The following is a 13,888-nucleotide window of genomic DNA, read 5'->3' as shown; positions in this document are numbered from 1 at the left end:
TAGTCGCGGTTCGTAAGGAACCGCGACTAAAGGGGGGGGCCTTTAGTCGCGCAGCTTTGGTCGCGGTTGCGCCACCGCGACTAATGGCAGTTGCCAACCGCGACCAAAGCCCTTTTTTCCACCAGTGGTGTCCAGCTCAACGAAGACGTTATGGTCTCCGATCCGATCCGCCAGATCGATCGCTCTGAAACACGTCAGGAACAACAGGCATTAGGCAGACAAAGATTTGGCAGGCAAAAGAACCAAAACCAATCACCCGCTGGCTGCACTTGCCTAATGTACAGTATATAGTCTAAACGGCAAGGGTAAAATCTAGAGAGAGATCGTTTGTTCCGTGCAAGAGATCCATCCTTTATTTTGCTGGATTTGCTTTAAGATTAGCACGTGGAGGGAATCTTCGCATACAACCTTACCCTCCTCACACTATATATAGCACTTTCTCTCTTTTTTAATCCATGGATTTAATTTATAGTGTTGAATTTGAAATAGCTATATTTATTGGAACCTATGCCCGACAAACAATTCCTTTAAATTTGCCTATTCCTTTCAATGAAATCTTTTAACAAGCCTAAAAAGGGTTCATTTTGACAAAATTCAACATTTAAATTCTGAAACACGTTGAAACATGACGGTACACAATAAAACTTGATGAAAATAGATACATAAAATTTTGGAATCTAAGATAATTACCAAGTATTACACTTGGAACTTTTCGAGATCACACAAATAACCCCTTCCAGTACTTCTCCTCCTCCCAACCCTAGCCTCCCACCCCTTCCTCCCCTTCCTCCATGGTGTTGACCGAGCTCGCCGCACCCCACCCCGACGCCCACCTAAGCATCACCGGAAGATCGTGTTATCTTTCTCATTCATCATCCAACTTTTCTTCTCATGCATCAGTTCAGTCTGCATACACTGACCCTGGCGAGATGGCACCACAACTCGTCGATGACCGGAGCGTTGCAGAGCAACAACCTGGCCAGCATCCTCTGTGTCCTACCTCCCTGGTAATGCACTAGGTTGATCTCCCTACACCGGTTCGCCAAGCAAGGGATCGTTGCGCCACCGCTCGGCCAGTCGAGGACATTGCGCCGGTTGTACTCGAGACGGTATGCGTTGAGATGCTCCATTGCCTTGCAGTTGTAGCGGCCACTTGGGAGCGGACAATCGTAGTCAACGTCAATCACAGTCCCGTCTCGAAGAAGAACGAGAGCACCTCCAAGTTTGGGGTGTGCCAGCGAATCCTGCTCGTCATGTCGACGATCGTGGCGGTGTCACCGGCGTGCGGCAGGTGCCCCTAGAGCTCGAGGTAGTGAACGTTCTTGAATGTCGTGAGACCCGTGACAGCGTACCTACCAATGTCAGGGGACAAACGCTTGTCCCTCAGGCGCAGGTGATCGCGTGCACAAAGTGTTGGAAGAATGCCGTGAGCATAGTGAGTTCCTCCAGTGCCTTGACCTCATCGTCACAGATGTAGATGGTGCACGACGTGAGGGACGGCATGCCGCGGAACCTGCTGGTGAGAAAGCACCATGGTCAATGCTTACCCCGCTGGCGACTAGCAGGCCTGAGATACTGGGGACAACAGAGGGCAAAAGCCTCCGCCTAGACCCGCCCGATACTGCCACTAGTACATCTGCACCTTCTGGTACCACCGGCCACACCAAACCCAGAAACACAACAACAGGAGGAGAACTCCACCTTTTCACATATGATTCGACAGAACATAAAAATCTTCTGAACATATATAAACAATATCCCTGAAACACTTGCAAGAAAATATTAGCCCGCTAAATTGTGCTGTCATCAAACATCAAGACATAAGAAGGAAAATGCCATTTAAGTAGCACCTCACATAAATTTGAGGGAACTAAAATACTCCGAGTGGATTTTTGTCTCCCCTTGAATTACCAGTAATTGTTGGCCCTAGTTATGAGAGTATTTAGGAATCTCACGAATCAAGCACCTCATGAATCTCACAAATCAAGTCCCCCCACATTAATTAGGTGGCGAGTTTGTTGTTCTTCCCGTTATCAGGGTCGATGGAGGAAATCGGAAGTAGGTAGGCCTGAGATGAAAATTTTGGTGCTCGGTTTTGAATTGCAAACCTGGGCCTCCATGTCTATAAATATTATATGGGATGCATCCATCAGGTGTGACTTAGACTTCTAAATCGTTAAAAAAAAGGCTGACCTTCGTGAAGGGAACACAACTCGCTCCCCACGTGACAAGTAGGGTGTTGTGGTGCCAGGAAATGTCTAGGAAGCAGTCTCCGTGCTTTCCACGTGTCGCAAGGGGAAGCAAGGTAGGGATGAGAGAGGAGAGAGAAGACCCAGGGGCTGAGTTGTGTCAGCTTTTCCCTTTATTTTTCTAGATTTGTTTTTCAAAATGAAATATCTTGAGAACCGTAAGTCCAAATTACAATGTGTTTTCACTTTTGAGTTCCTCGCGTCAAAATCTTCAAAACTAGATCCCATGTTCATAGGTTTTAGGATATTTTTTTCGTACTTCCAATAGTAAGATGGTTGTACTCGTGGTGTATACCTAACTGTACTGGTGCTTTAACTGATAAGTACTTATGTTTTTAGTGTATTTGATACAGTTTTTCTCTTTACTAAGTAATTGTACTTACTCGTGTGCGCTACTGTACCTGTACTTCGGTGGTTGTACTTCCTCATATGCGCGACTGTACTTATGTATCTGTAATTACTCGTGTGTGCGACTGTACTTCTGTACCTGTAAGTGCTCGTATGCATGACTGTACATCTGTACCTGTACTCGCTCGGGTGTGTAGTTGCACTTGTATTGTGTGCAGATTTACTTGTACTCGTGCTATATATATGTAACTGTACTCGTACTTTGTACACAATTATTTTCGTGTGGTCTTCATAACTATACTTGTGTAAGTGTACTCGTATTTCAAACACTCGTAACTGTACTCGTCGGTGTATTTAGTTGTACCTCTAGTCGAGCTAAGAGTTCGATCGCGACACTAGTAGAAAAAGAGGCTTCCGTTCACCCCCATTAGTCCCGGAAATATTCGAACCGCGACTAAAGGGGGCTTTAGTCGCGGTTCGGGAGGCGACCCGCGACTAATGCTCCATCCGCGACTAAAGGTACCCCTTTAGTCGCGGTTGGTAACACCAACCGGGACTAAAGGGCTATGGAGGGATGCGGCCGGCGGAAAAACCTTTAGTCGCGGTTGGGGATACCAACCGCGACTAAAAGTACCTTTGAGTCGCGGTTGGTGTCCCCAACCGCGACTAAAGGTTTTTCGAGTTTTTTTACTCCCACGCACCCTGCACCCACCCCCCAAAAAAAAAAATTGTTTTCAGATTCTTGTATGTTATGCAACCTACTATTCGGAGAAATTAAGAAATTCGAATTTCCACTTTTTTTGCAAAAAAAGTTTAAAAAATGGTAAAACCGCAATAACTTTTGCATACGACGTCGGAAAAAACGTGTAATATATCAAAAAATCCTGGGAAAAAGTTACATCCTATTTCACCGGGGTTTACCCGGTTAGCGAATTTTTAGATTCGCAAAATTCCAAATGGAAATACAAAAGCGAGGAAGATTTTAGTTTTTTACGTAAATTATGGATTTTATATTTTTTTAATTTTTTAAAACCTAAAATTAATAATTTCATTCTGCATAAAGATTACTATCATTTTTACCCAATTTTTAGATTTTCAAATTTTTAGATTTTAGGTTTGGCAAAAAAAATATTTAATTAATTAATAAAATTAAAAATAATACAAATTAAAAAGTTAATGTTTATTTATTTATTCAATATTATTATTACATCATTACTTTTGTTTATTAAAATAATTATTTGAAATTCAAACAATAAAGAAATATGAGATCGATCAACATGTTAATAGGATTGATATGATACTACTATCACATACATGCGCGCGAAGCACTTGGATGCGGAACGGAATGGAACTTCGAAGTTAAGCGTGCTAGAGGTGAAGTAGTGGGAGGATGGGTGACCGAGCGGGAAGTTTGACCACAAGTAAGTAATTTGACTAGAGATAAGTGTAGTTAGAGATAGAGACTAAGCTATGCAAATAACTGAAATGAGAGAAATTCTGAAAAAAAAAGAAAAAAAAAACGGAGTGAAAAGAAATTAGAAATCCAAATGAATTTAATTTTTTTAACGAAATAGCCTTTAGTCCCGGTTGGGGACACCAACCGCGACTAAAGGTCCTTCGCCCAGGCGCACGGTAGCCGCCCACGTGGACGGGCCTTTAGTCGCGGTTCGTAAGCAACCGCGACTAAAGGGGGCCTTTAGTCGCGCTTAATTAGTCGCGGTTGCGCAACCGCGACTAATGGCAGTTGCGAACCGCGACTAAAGGCTATTTTTCTACCAGTGCGAGTTAGAAACAACTTGCATGCAATGGTGTGTACGGGGCTTCATTCTTTTAGGAAAGTACTTTTGCTCGCTCGCGATGCATGGCATACTCGCATAGCACGTACACGCGCCTGTACTCGCGCGCGGCCCGCGCTGCACTCGCTCGCATGGATGACTTTTGTGGCGTTGTACTTGATCGCTCGCACATGCATCGCCCGAGTAGCTGTCGGTCGTCGCGCGATTGTACTTCCTTGCATGCGGGTCGGCCGCGGAACTGGTTCATTGTCGCACGCGCTTGTGACGTGAGTTTGACACGTGTCAACAGTTCTTTTTTTTTTTGGAGCAACAGTTTGGTCGTTGTGCGGGAGATGTTTCCCTTTGTAAATGTTGGTCTTTAGGTAGCCAGCAGATATGTCGCAAATATGTTAATATTGTCGCAGATATGTTAGCAATTTTAATTGCTAGAGCCAAAGAGGATGGTCAGGTAGCTGGTCTAATTCCACATTTAGTTGAGGGAGGGGTTTCGATTCTTCAATATGCTGATGACACTATTATTTTTATGGAGCATGATTTAGACAAAACTTTGAATATGAAATTAGTTCTCTGTATTTTCGAACAATTGTCAGGTTTGAAGATAAATTTTCATAAGAGCGAGTTATTCTGTTTTGGCAAGGCCAAGGAGGTTGAAAATGATTATAAAATTCTTTTTGGGTGTGATATAGGGTCATTACCATTTAGATATTTGGGTATACCAATTCATTTTCGCAAGTTAAGAAATGGAGAGTGGAAGCCAGTGGAGGATCGCTTTGAGAAAAAAATGAGTAGTTGGAAAGGTAAAATGTTATCGTATGGCGATCGCTTAGTGCTTATTAACTCTGTTCTCACGAGCCTTCCCATGTTCATGTTGTCTTTTCTCGAAATTCCAAAGGGTGTTCGGAAAAGACTAGACTTTTTTAGATCACGCTTTTTCTGGCAAAGGGTGCCCCTACTTCTTCTCCCCCTCGTGAGGAACCCTCCTCCGGGGTACCGTCGATTAGGCAACGACAGTTGGCGCCCACCGTGGGGCCTGCGGCGTCTGGAGGCCGGAACCGGGCGGGTTCCACATCTTCATCTGCGAGACCGTTGATTTCGACGGAAACGCACTGGTAAGTAATGTAGCTACGATCGCCGCCGAGCGGGACGCGGCTGCAAAGATCCGATCCGAGTCGTCGGAGCTTTCCACGGAAGAATCCGCCTTAGACCTGGAAATTTCAAATTCTGGTTTTGATAGTCGGATCCGCACCTATATTTTGGTAGCCGGATCCATACCTATTTTTGGCTGCCGGATCCGCGCCTACATTTTTTGGTAGTCGGATCCGCACCTATGTTTTTGGTTGCCGGATCCGCGCCTACGTTTTTGGTAGTCGGATCCGCACCTATGTTTTTGGTTGCCGGATCCGCGCCTACATTTTTGGTAGTCGGATCCGCACCTATCTTTTAGTAGCCGGATCCATACCTATTTTTGGTAGTCGGATCCGCACCTATATTTTTGTAGCCGGATCCATACCAAAAATTTTGGTAGGTGGATCCGCACCTAAATTTTTGGAGGTCGGATCCACACCTAAATTTTGGTAGGTGGATCCGCACCGACAGGACCACTGCGACAATCAATCTCGCACCGGCTCGACGGAACGCCGAAGAAAAACCGCCACGACCGACGTTGACTCCGCTCCAAACAGCTAAGTCCCTATTTATATTTAAAATTTTAAAATTTTATGATCATGAGATGAAGATTGGTTCACTCATATCCTGAGTCTTTTACCGCTTTCACTTGTTGGTCATATCTTTCCCACGATTTGCCTCGCGCTCGTGAAAAACTTTGTCTTGTTTTTGCCGCTTAAGGCTCCAGTACGCTGCAAAATTTCCGCCTTCGGGCGTTAGCTTGAGTTTTCTGGCCTACACGTTTTCTGTTGTTTTATGTGTGGATTCCTTAGTAGTGACATCTCGGTACTTAAAGCTGGCCTCTGTTTCTGAGGTTCTTGATTGTTTCGCTATTAAGCGCTATCGCCTCAGCAGATGTTCTGTGTTTAAAGTTTGCCGTCTCGCGAAAAGTCAAGCATATAAACCAGAAGAACGGATAAACCAGCACTTGCTTAAAACATATAAATTACATTAACTGTTCAAGATACTCGAGTTGTTTCCGCCTTGACAGTTTTATGTTGTTCAACTGCTGCATAGTTTCAGCTTTAAAACATTTGTTCAAAGGCCGTTTTTGTTCCGCCTTACATTTGTTCGTTGAACATGATCAAAGAAACAATTTAATACAAATATGTTTTTATGTTTATGTATCAGGTACATGACACTTGGACGTACAACAATCTCCCGAGGTTAGGCGGATCCATGGCGTGCACGAGCTGGAAAAGCAACTTGAGTCTTGATTCCGCTATGCTTAGCCGGAACCAACTCTCGGGGGCTGCGGTTTGATCTTAGGTGAAAAGTGTGTTTCCTTTCGGGTATCAGTGCTGGAAATTTCCGCCTAGATGATTGGGATTTACGCTATTCCTAAGTCACATATAAAGATAAAGCTACTCTAAGAGCACCAAGCCGGATTTTCAAGTAAATTCACCTTGGCGCTCGGGGGCTACACCGATGAAGTTCTCTTTGGAGCAACATGCCGGAAATTTCCCACCTTGACGCTTGGGGGCTAAGTTTCTGAGCATCGAGTCTCCTTGGAGCAAGCCGACTCAACGCTCGGGGGCTACATACATATGGCTATGTCAAGAAAATTTTCAAAGATTGCGAAAATCTGGCTAACTAGTCGGATCCGCACATAATTTTTTGGTAGCCGGATCCGCACCTAATATTTGGTAGCCGGATCTGCACCTCAATTTTTGGCAGCCGGATCCGCACCTCAATTTTTTGGTAGCCGGATCCGCACCTAATTTTTGGTAGTCGGATCCGCACCTCAATTTTCGGTAGCCGGATCCGCACCTAATCTTTTGTTAGTCGGATCCGCACCTAATCTTTTGGGTAGTCGGATCCACACCTATATTTTGGCTAGTCAGATCCGAACTTACATTTGGCTAGTCGGATCCATACCGAAGATTACGTTGGATGGTGTCTCCGAAGAATCTGACCATTGGATCATGAAGTTTCCGACCAATACTTGGTTGGAGATACGAAGTTCGGAGTCCTTCAAGATTCTCTATTATTCGTTCCAGACAAAGGATGAAGATACATGCGCAAGCCGAGCTGGATGGAAGAACGGTGAATCTTGGAGAACTCCGGGGGCTACTGTTGTGGATATACTTCATAGGTATACCATCGACATGGTCCGATTCCGGCAAGCCCGGGTGGCCCACAGATGGTGGTGATGGCTTATGGCCCACCGGGCAGCCCAGTTGCTGTTGATCCTAAAGGATGAAGTCCAGCCCAGGATAGGGAAGCCGGATCCCAACCGACCATCGGAGGAAGTCGGATCCATGGAGGCCCATGAGTAACCCGGATCCATGGAGCCCCAGGAGTAACCCGGATCCATGGAGGCCCAGGAGTAACCCGGATCCATGGAGCCCCAGGAGTAACCCGGATCCATGGAGGCCCAGGAGTAACCCGGGTCCATGGAGGCCCAGGAGTAACCCGGATCCATGGAGGCCCATGTGGAACCCGGATCCAGTACGACGTAGGGAGGAAGGCAGATCCTTGACGTACACGGCAAGACCTTGTACCGTAGTTAGGCGACCTGTAATCCGGCTAGGACTCTCCATGTAAACCCTAGATCCGTGCGCCTTTATAAGCCGGATCCCGGGAGCCTTAGAGGCAGCGTTCGACAACCACAACTCATTGTAACAACGCGAAAGCGCCCGGATAATTCCGGACAAGCAGCGCAGTAGGCCCTGTCATCGTGCAGGTGTTCCGAAGCTGGGTAAATTGCGTACCACCGTCCCGAGAGCACTCCGCCCTATGGCCCCTACTTCTTCTCCCCCTCGTGAGGAACCCTCCTCCGGGGTACCGTCGATTAGGCAACGACAGCCGGGTTGACCCCGATGAAACCCGGCCAATCCCCCCGTGGAAGGGAGTAACCGAACGAAGCCTGGATGGGGTGTACCTGCACTAGTCACTACTAGGGTGGCAAGCGGGCCGGGATGCGGGCACACAGTTTTGCCTGAACCTGCTTTAATTTCGATCCATTCCGTGACTCCTTTTGCACTAATTTTTCATTTCACGGGATGGTCTTGCAGCCATAGTCACTGCTGACGAGCGAGCATGTATGTGCGTATGGTACCGCGGCATCCCGTGTGTGATTGGGGGGAGCCGATAAAATGTCTGGCAGGAGCTGTGATTTCCGTCCTTTATTAAGTTATAAAGTTGGCGATAATAGAATAAGCACACGAGAAATGGCGCATTAGCAGACTGAGAAAAATGCAGCAGCACCGGACAGAGAGCACACGTCAAATCCTGAATTGATACCAAATTTCCAATTAGATGGTCCGGTCTAAATGACTTCCTGATCTCTAAACATTTATATGTAGCAAGACACACTTTAGACTGTTAAGTTTCATGCACTAACCAACTATTCCAAAAGACCGATCTTATGGAAAGAGCTAGACAATCCACTTATAGTTTAACATCCCCCCTCACGTGTGACGCGGCGGAGATAAGTCAACACGTGTAAACAGGGCGTATGGCTGTAGAGGCCAGTACATAGACAGGAGGGGGATAACAGCAATTTATTGAATAAATTGTGAAAACCAGGACTCGAACTCGAGACCCTGGCTCTGATACCATGTTAAGTTTCATGCACTAACCAACTATTCCAAAAGACCGATCTTATGGAAAGAGCTAGACAATCCACTTATAGTTTAACATAGACAACACGCAGATGGCCGGCTTTATGCAGCAATACCCGCTACTTACAGGCCTTAATGAGCATGACATTATTTGTAGTATTCTTTAATTACTAGTTTGGCACTTACGTTATGTGTACATGGCTCATAAGATTATTTTTACTAATAATTTTGTTATTTTGGTCACATCAGTCAACACTGGATAAATCATTCCACCAGAATGGCTAGTTCATAGGTGTACTATAGGTACTTCAATGGATGTTCGATCTGAAATACCAAATTTACAGTTTTAACTAATCCCAAAATATCTGTGGTTTCCGTACTTATGCATAACTCATGTAGTAGTAATGCTTAGCATCATTAAGTTATCAGCTACACTTGTACAGGTTATTCACATGTTGCATATTGGATATAATATTTGTTAAACTTATGGAAATCCTGGCCACAGTGATTGTATTAGTGAAACTTGAAACCATGTACTCCTGATATATATTGCATTTCCCCCATTGCATAATTTTTTGGGACAAGTATTGTAGTCAATTTCTCCAATTACAGACATACTTACTGCTAAATTGTTTTAATTTTATATTGATTCAATAATATAAAACCTCTTAAAGGTGCTATTCTGGAACAAGTAAAATCATAAGTGCTGCTGACCTCGGAGCACCTTTAGGTTTTGGAGCTGTCTGCTCTTATTGCTTTCATGGTATGTACCAGAATCTTAAACCTGTAAAAGATATGTTTCCATCTTTTATGATACTGATGGTATTTTCATTCAAAGGCGACCAATGAGAACCTCCTATCAAATGTCATCAGACAATTGGCTAGAGAAATGAAGAATCTTGATGAATCACCTCCAGAAGGGATTAAAATTATTGTTAATGATGATGACTTCACTACCATTTGTGCTGATATTGAGGGCCCTGGTGAGATTCTATCAAGATTCAAGAGTACTTTTGTTTTCAGCTGCCATTATGTGGGGTGTGCATTGTTGAATTAACATGTCCGTGTGGCTCGGATGATCTTTCTCTTTTAATTGTGCATGTAATGCTGTCTATTCCTATTCGATGATTTTCTAACACATTGTTTTGTTATGGTTAAGTATCGATGGGTTATTCAATCATCGGAACGAGGGCACTATGCCGAAGCTGGGGGAGAATCATCAAGAATAAAGGAGATATTCAAGAATTATGTATCATTCAGTTCCTACCTTCAAGAATAAAGGAGATATTCAAAGTTGTAACCACCGAGGGATTAAGCTTATGAGCCATACTATGAAACTTTGGGAGAGAATCATCGAGCATCGCTTGAGGAGAGTGACGAATGTCACTAAAAACCAATTCGGTTTTATGCCCGGGAGATCGACTAAAGTGGTGATTTTCTTGCTTCGCCAACTTATGGAGGGGGCAGAAGAAGGGCCTACATATGGTCTTCATGACTTGGAGAAGGCGTATGACAAGATACCAAGGACGGTCATGTGGTGGGTGCTGGAGAAACACAATGTTCCAACAAAGTACATTATCCTCATCAGAGATATGTATGACCGTGTTGTGACAAGTGTTCACGCAGGTGATAGTGAAACCAGTACCTTCCCAATCACGATAGGACTACATCAAGGGTCAGCATTGAGCCCATACATGTTTTCCTTGGTGATGGATGAGGTGACCAAGGATATACAAGGAGATATTCCTTGTTGTATGCTCTTTGCTGATGATTTGGTGCTAGTAGATGAAACTAGGACCAGCGTAAATAGGAAGTTAGAGCTATGAAGGCAGACGCTGGAGTCAAATGGGTTTAGACTTAGTAGGACCAAGATTGGGTACATGTGATGCGACTTTAGTGGTGTTGGTGGTGAAGACGGAGATGTCAATTTAGGAGGACAGATAGTGTCTAAGAGGGACACCTTCCGATACGTGGGATCAATGTTTTAAAGCATGGCACGGCCTCGACCTACAATTCACTGCAGCCGAGCGTTCCCTGTTCTTCGCCTCCACCACCATGACCGTGGGGAACGGGCTCAACGCCCTGTTTTGGGAGGACAGATGGCTTGGAGGCCGCTCCGTCAGCGAAATCGCGCCACAGCTCTACGCGTGTATCCCAAAGCGAAGAAGAAAAGGAAGGACGGTGGCGGACGGCATACTTAGGCACAACTGGGCACGCGACATCCACGGGGTCGTAGGCTTACACGAGATCGGCCAGTACCTCACACTCTGGCGCATGGTCGACGCCGTCGTGCTCTTCGAGGCCCAGGACCAGCTAGTGCGGAAGTGGACGCCGGCGGCACCTATACCGCCCACTCCGCCTACCTCGCCACGTTCCGGGGCTCCATGACATGCCCCGTCGCGGAAACGGACTTGGAAAACATGGGCGCCTCCCCGGGTCAAGTTCTTCCATTGGCTTGCCTACCAAAATCGATGTTGGACGGCGGATCGTTTGGCAAACGAGAGGCCTGCAACACCATGCTAGATGCCTGCTGTGCGACCAAGAGCCGGAGACCATGCGCCACCTGCTCATCGAGTGTTCATTCACCAAGCGGATATGGCATGAGGCTCGGCCTGGCTGCGCATCCCATGCCGGCCCCCGGAGGATGCGGACACATCAATCTTCGCCTGGGCCGGACGGTGCTAAACGTGCAACTTCGAAACCGTTGCGTAAGGGACCGGGGTCCGCTGCGGCTGCTGGTGCCATGGATGGTTTGGAAGCACAGGAACAACTGCGTTTTCGAGCGAGGACGACCCTCGGTCCCCGACCTTCGCGAGACATCCAGGTGCGAGGCCAAGCTATGGGCGCGAGCGGGCGCCACCGGCCTAGGCGTCGTGTTGCCAACAACCTGGGATGTACACTAGACTTTTTTGGTCATTATCTGTAATCCACCTCCTAGGAGGCTTGTAAACTTGTTCCCCCCCCCCCTTATCTTTTCAATGAAATGAAACGCAAAGAGTCCTTTGCGTTTTCTCGAAAAAAATGTTTTAAAGCAACGAGGATATCGACCAGGATGTTTGCCACAGGATCAAGGCAGTGTGGATGAAGTGGCGGCAAGCATGTGGTATCCTATGTGGCAAGGAGGTCCTACAAAAGGTAAAAGGTAAGTTCTATAGGAAGGTACTCAGACCGGCTATGCTATATGGGGCAGAATGTTGGCCCACTAAAAGACAACACATCTAACAAATGGATTTGCGGCCATACAAGAAAGGGCCAGATTAAGAACGAGGTAATTCGCGATAGGCTAGGGGTGGCACCGATCGACAAGAAGCTAGTCCTAATGGAAGCCGCCAGAAGGGAATTCTAAAGAGTATGGAGGAGACTAGAAGGGGTAGAGGACGACCGAAGTTGACTTGGGCGGAGGCTGTAAAAAGAGACTTGAGGGATTGGAATGTACCTAGTCTTAGTCTTGGCTCTTGATAGGACTGCCTGGAGATCAGCGATCCATGTGCCGAAATCTTAGTTTACTCTTTTTTTTCCTTCTACTTCTTGTTTTGGTTTTCTTTTAATTCTGTTGGGTTTCATATCTAGCCTAATTGTGCATCTTCTTACCGAACCTCAAGTGCCTGAGTTCCTTTTTTCTTTTCTTTCCTTTCCCTATTGCAATACTTCAATATTGTGGTCTAAAAGTCTGAATCTTGACATGATGCAGCTGGCACTCCATATGAGAATGGGTTATTCCGGATGAAGCTATTGTTGTGTTGCGACTTCCCTCACTCTCCCCCAAAAGGTAGTTATCTTTTGGAACTTCTCGATTGTCCGTACTGCAGTTATTTCTTAAAATAAAGCCTTTTATTGAATATCTACATTCTCCATTGATTTGCAGGATTCTTCTTGACAAAAATATTCCATCCAAACATAGCAACTAGTGGTGAGATATGTGTGAACACATTGAAAAAGGATTGGAGCCCTAGTCTTGGATTAAGACATGTTCTGCTGGTAAGCTCAAGTCGCCACACACCCAACCATTATTCTGTTGAGAGCAATGCATATGCATGATCTCCTGTGACAATTGCTGAATTTTGATTTAAATGACTGCATAGCAATGGCCTATGAATAGGTTCTGTGTGCTCACAACATGTGGGAGACTAATTATCGGTTCCTTTGGTCGTGTCTCACAGGTAGTGAGATGCCTTCTGATCGAACCATTCCCTGAATCTGCCCTTAATGAACAAGCTGGAAAGATGTTACTGGAAAACTACGAGGAGTATGCACGCCTTGCAAGGTCAACCTTCAACTCTGTAGTTTCAAACCTGTAGTGATGCTCGCAGATCTTTTCTTGTCAACACTACAGTATTAGGGTTATGTATCCCAAAGCGATTTTAGCACATGGCCATGAATCTCATGGCTACCATTTCAAGCATATCAGGTCACATAGAGCTCTAACTAGTTATCGTGCTCCGTATGCAGGCTATACACTGGCATTCATGCACATAAACATAAGAATAAGTCCAAAACCGGAGCTATTTGCGAGTCAACCACATCTCTAAATGCGGGTCAGAGTAATGAAACTGTTCTGAGCAAGAACACAGCATTGGCTCCAGCACTGTCATCTACGTCCACCTCAACCAAAGTTCTAGGCTTACATGATCAGAATGCTGCTCCTTCTGATCCTGCGGTAGGAGGAGCGTCAGCAGCACAGAAGAAGGACGGTCTGCTCGCTGTCAAAATTCCAGTTGAAAAGAAGAAGATCGATGCCAGGAAGAAGGGCCTGAAGATGCTATAG

The 13,888-nt window shown here is 45.6% G+C and overlaps 1 protein-coding gene across 1 annotated transcript; it reads left to right on the top strand.

Annotated features, from left to right (window-relative positions):
• Positions 1–948: 948 nt before the first annotated feature.
• On the top strand, positions 949–13,888 carry LOC124646942 (ubiquitin-conjugating enzyme E2 22-like). The gene is made up of 8 exons (XM_047186976.1): positions 949–1,007; positions 1,141–1,435; positions 9,854–9,886; positions 9,962–10,106; positions 12,815–12,892; positions 12,989–13,101; positions 13,284–13,387; positions 13,573–13,888. The coding sequence occupies exons 1-8, from the start codon at positions 949–951 to the stop codon at positions 13,886–13,888; spliced, it is 1,143 nt and encodes a 380-aa protein (XP_047042932.1).

Source organism: Lolium rigidum, chromosome 4 (assembly GCF_022539505.1).
Source record: "Lolium rigidum isolate FL_2022 chromosome 4, APGP_CSIRO_Lrig_0.1, whole genome shotgun sequence".
NCBI lineage: Eukaryota > Viridiplantae > Streptophyta > Magnoliopsida > Poales > Poaceae > Lolium > Lolium rigidum.
This window is presented reverse-complemented; position numbering and strand designations above follow the sequence as displayed.

What these genes read in the sequence shown, in the direction of transcription:
- LOC124646942 (XM_047186976.1), top strand. Translation starts at nt 949, where the DNA reads ATGACCGGAGCGTTGCAGAGCAACAACCTGGCCAGCATCCTCTGTGTC. An exon ending in CCCTCACTCTCCCCCAAAAG is followed by an intron (nt 12,893 to 12,988) that starts GTAGTTATCTTT and finishes ATTGATTTGCAG; the next exon opens with GATTCTTCTTGACAAAAATA. An exon ending in GAGTATGCACGCCTTGCAAG is followed by an intron (nt 13,388 to 13,572) that starts GTCAACCTTCAA and finishes CTCCGTATGCAG; the next exon opens with GCTATACACTGGCATTCATG.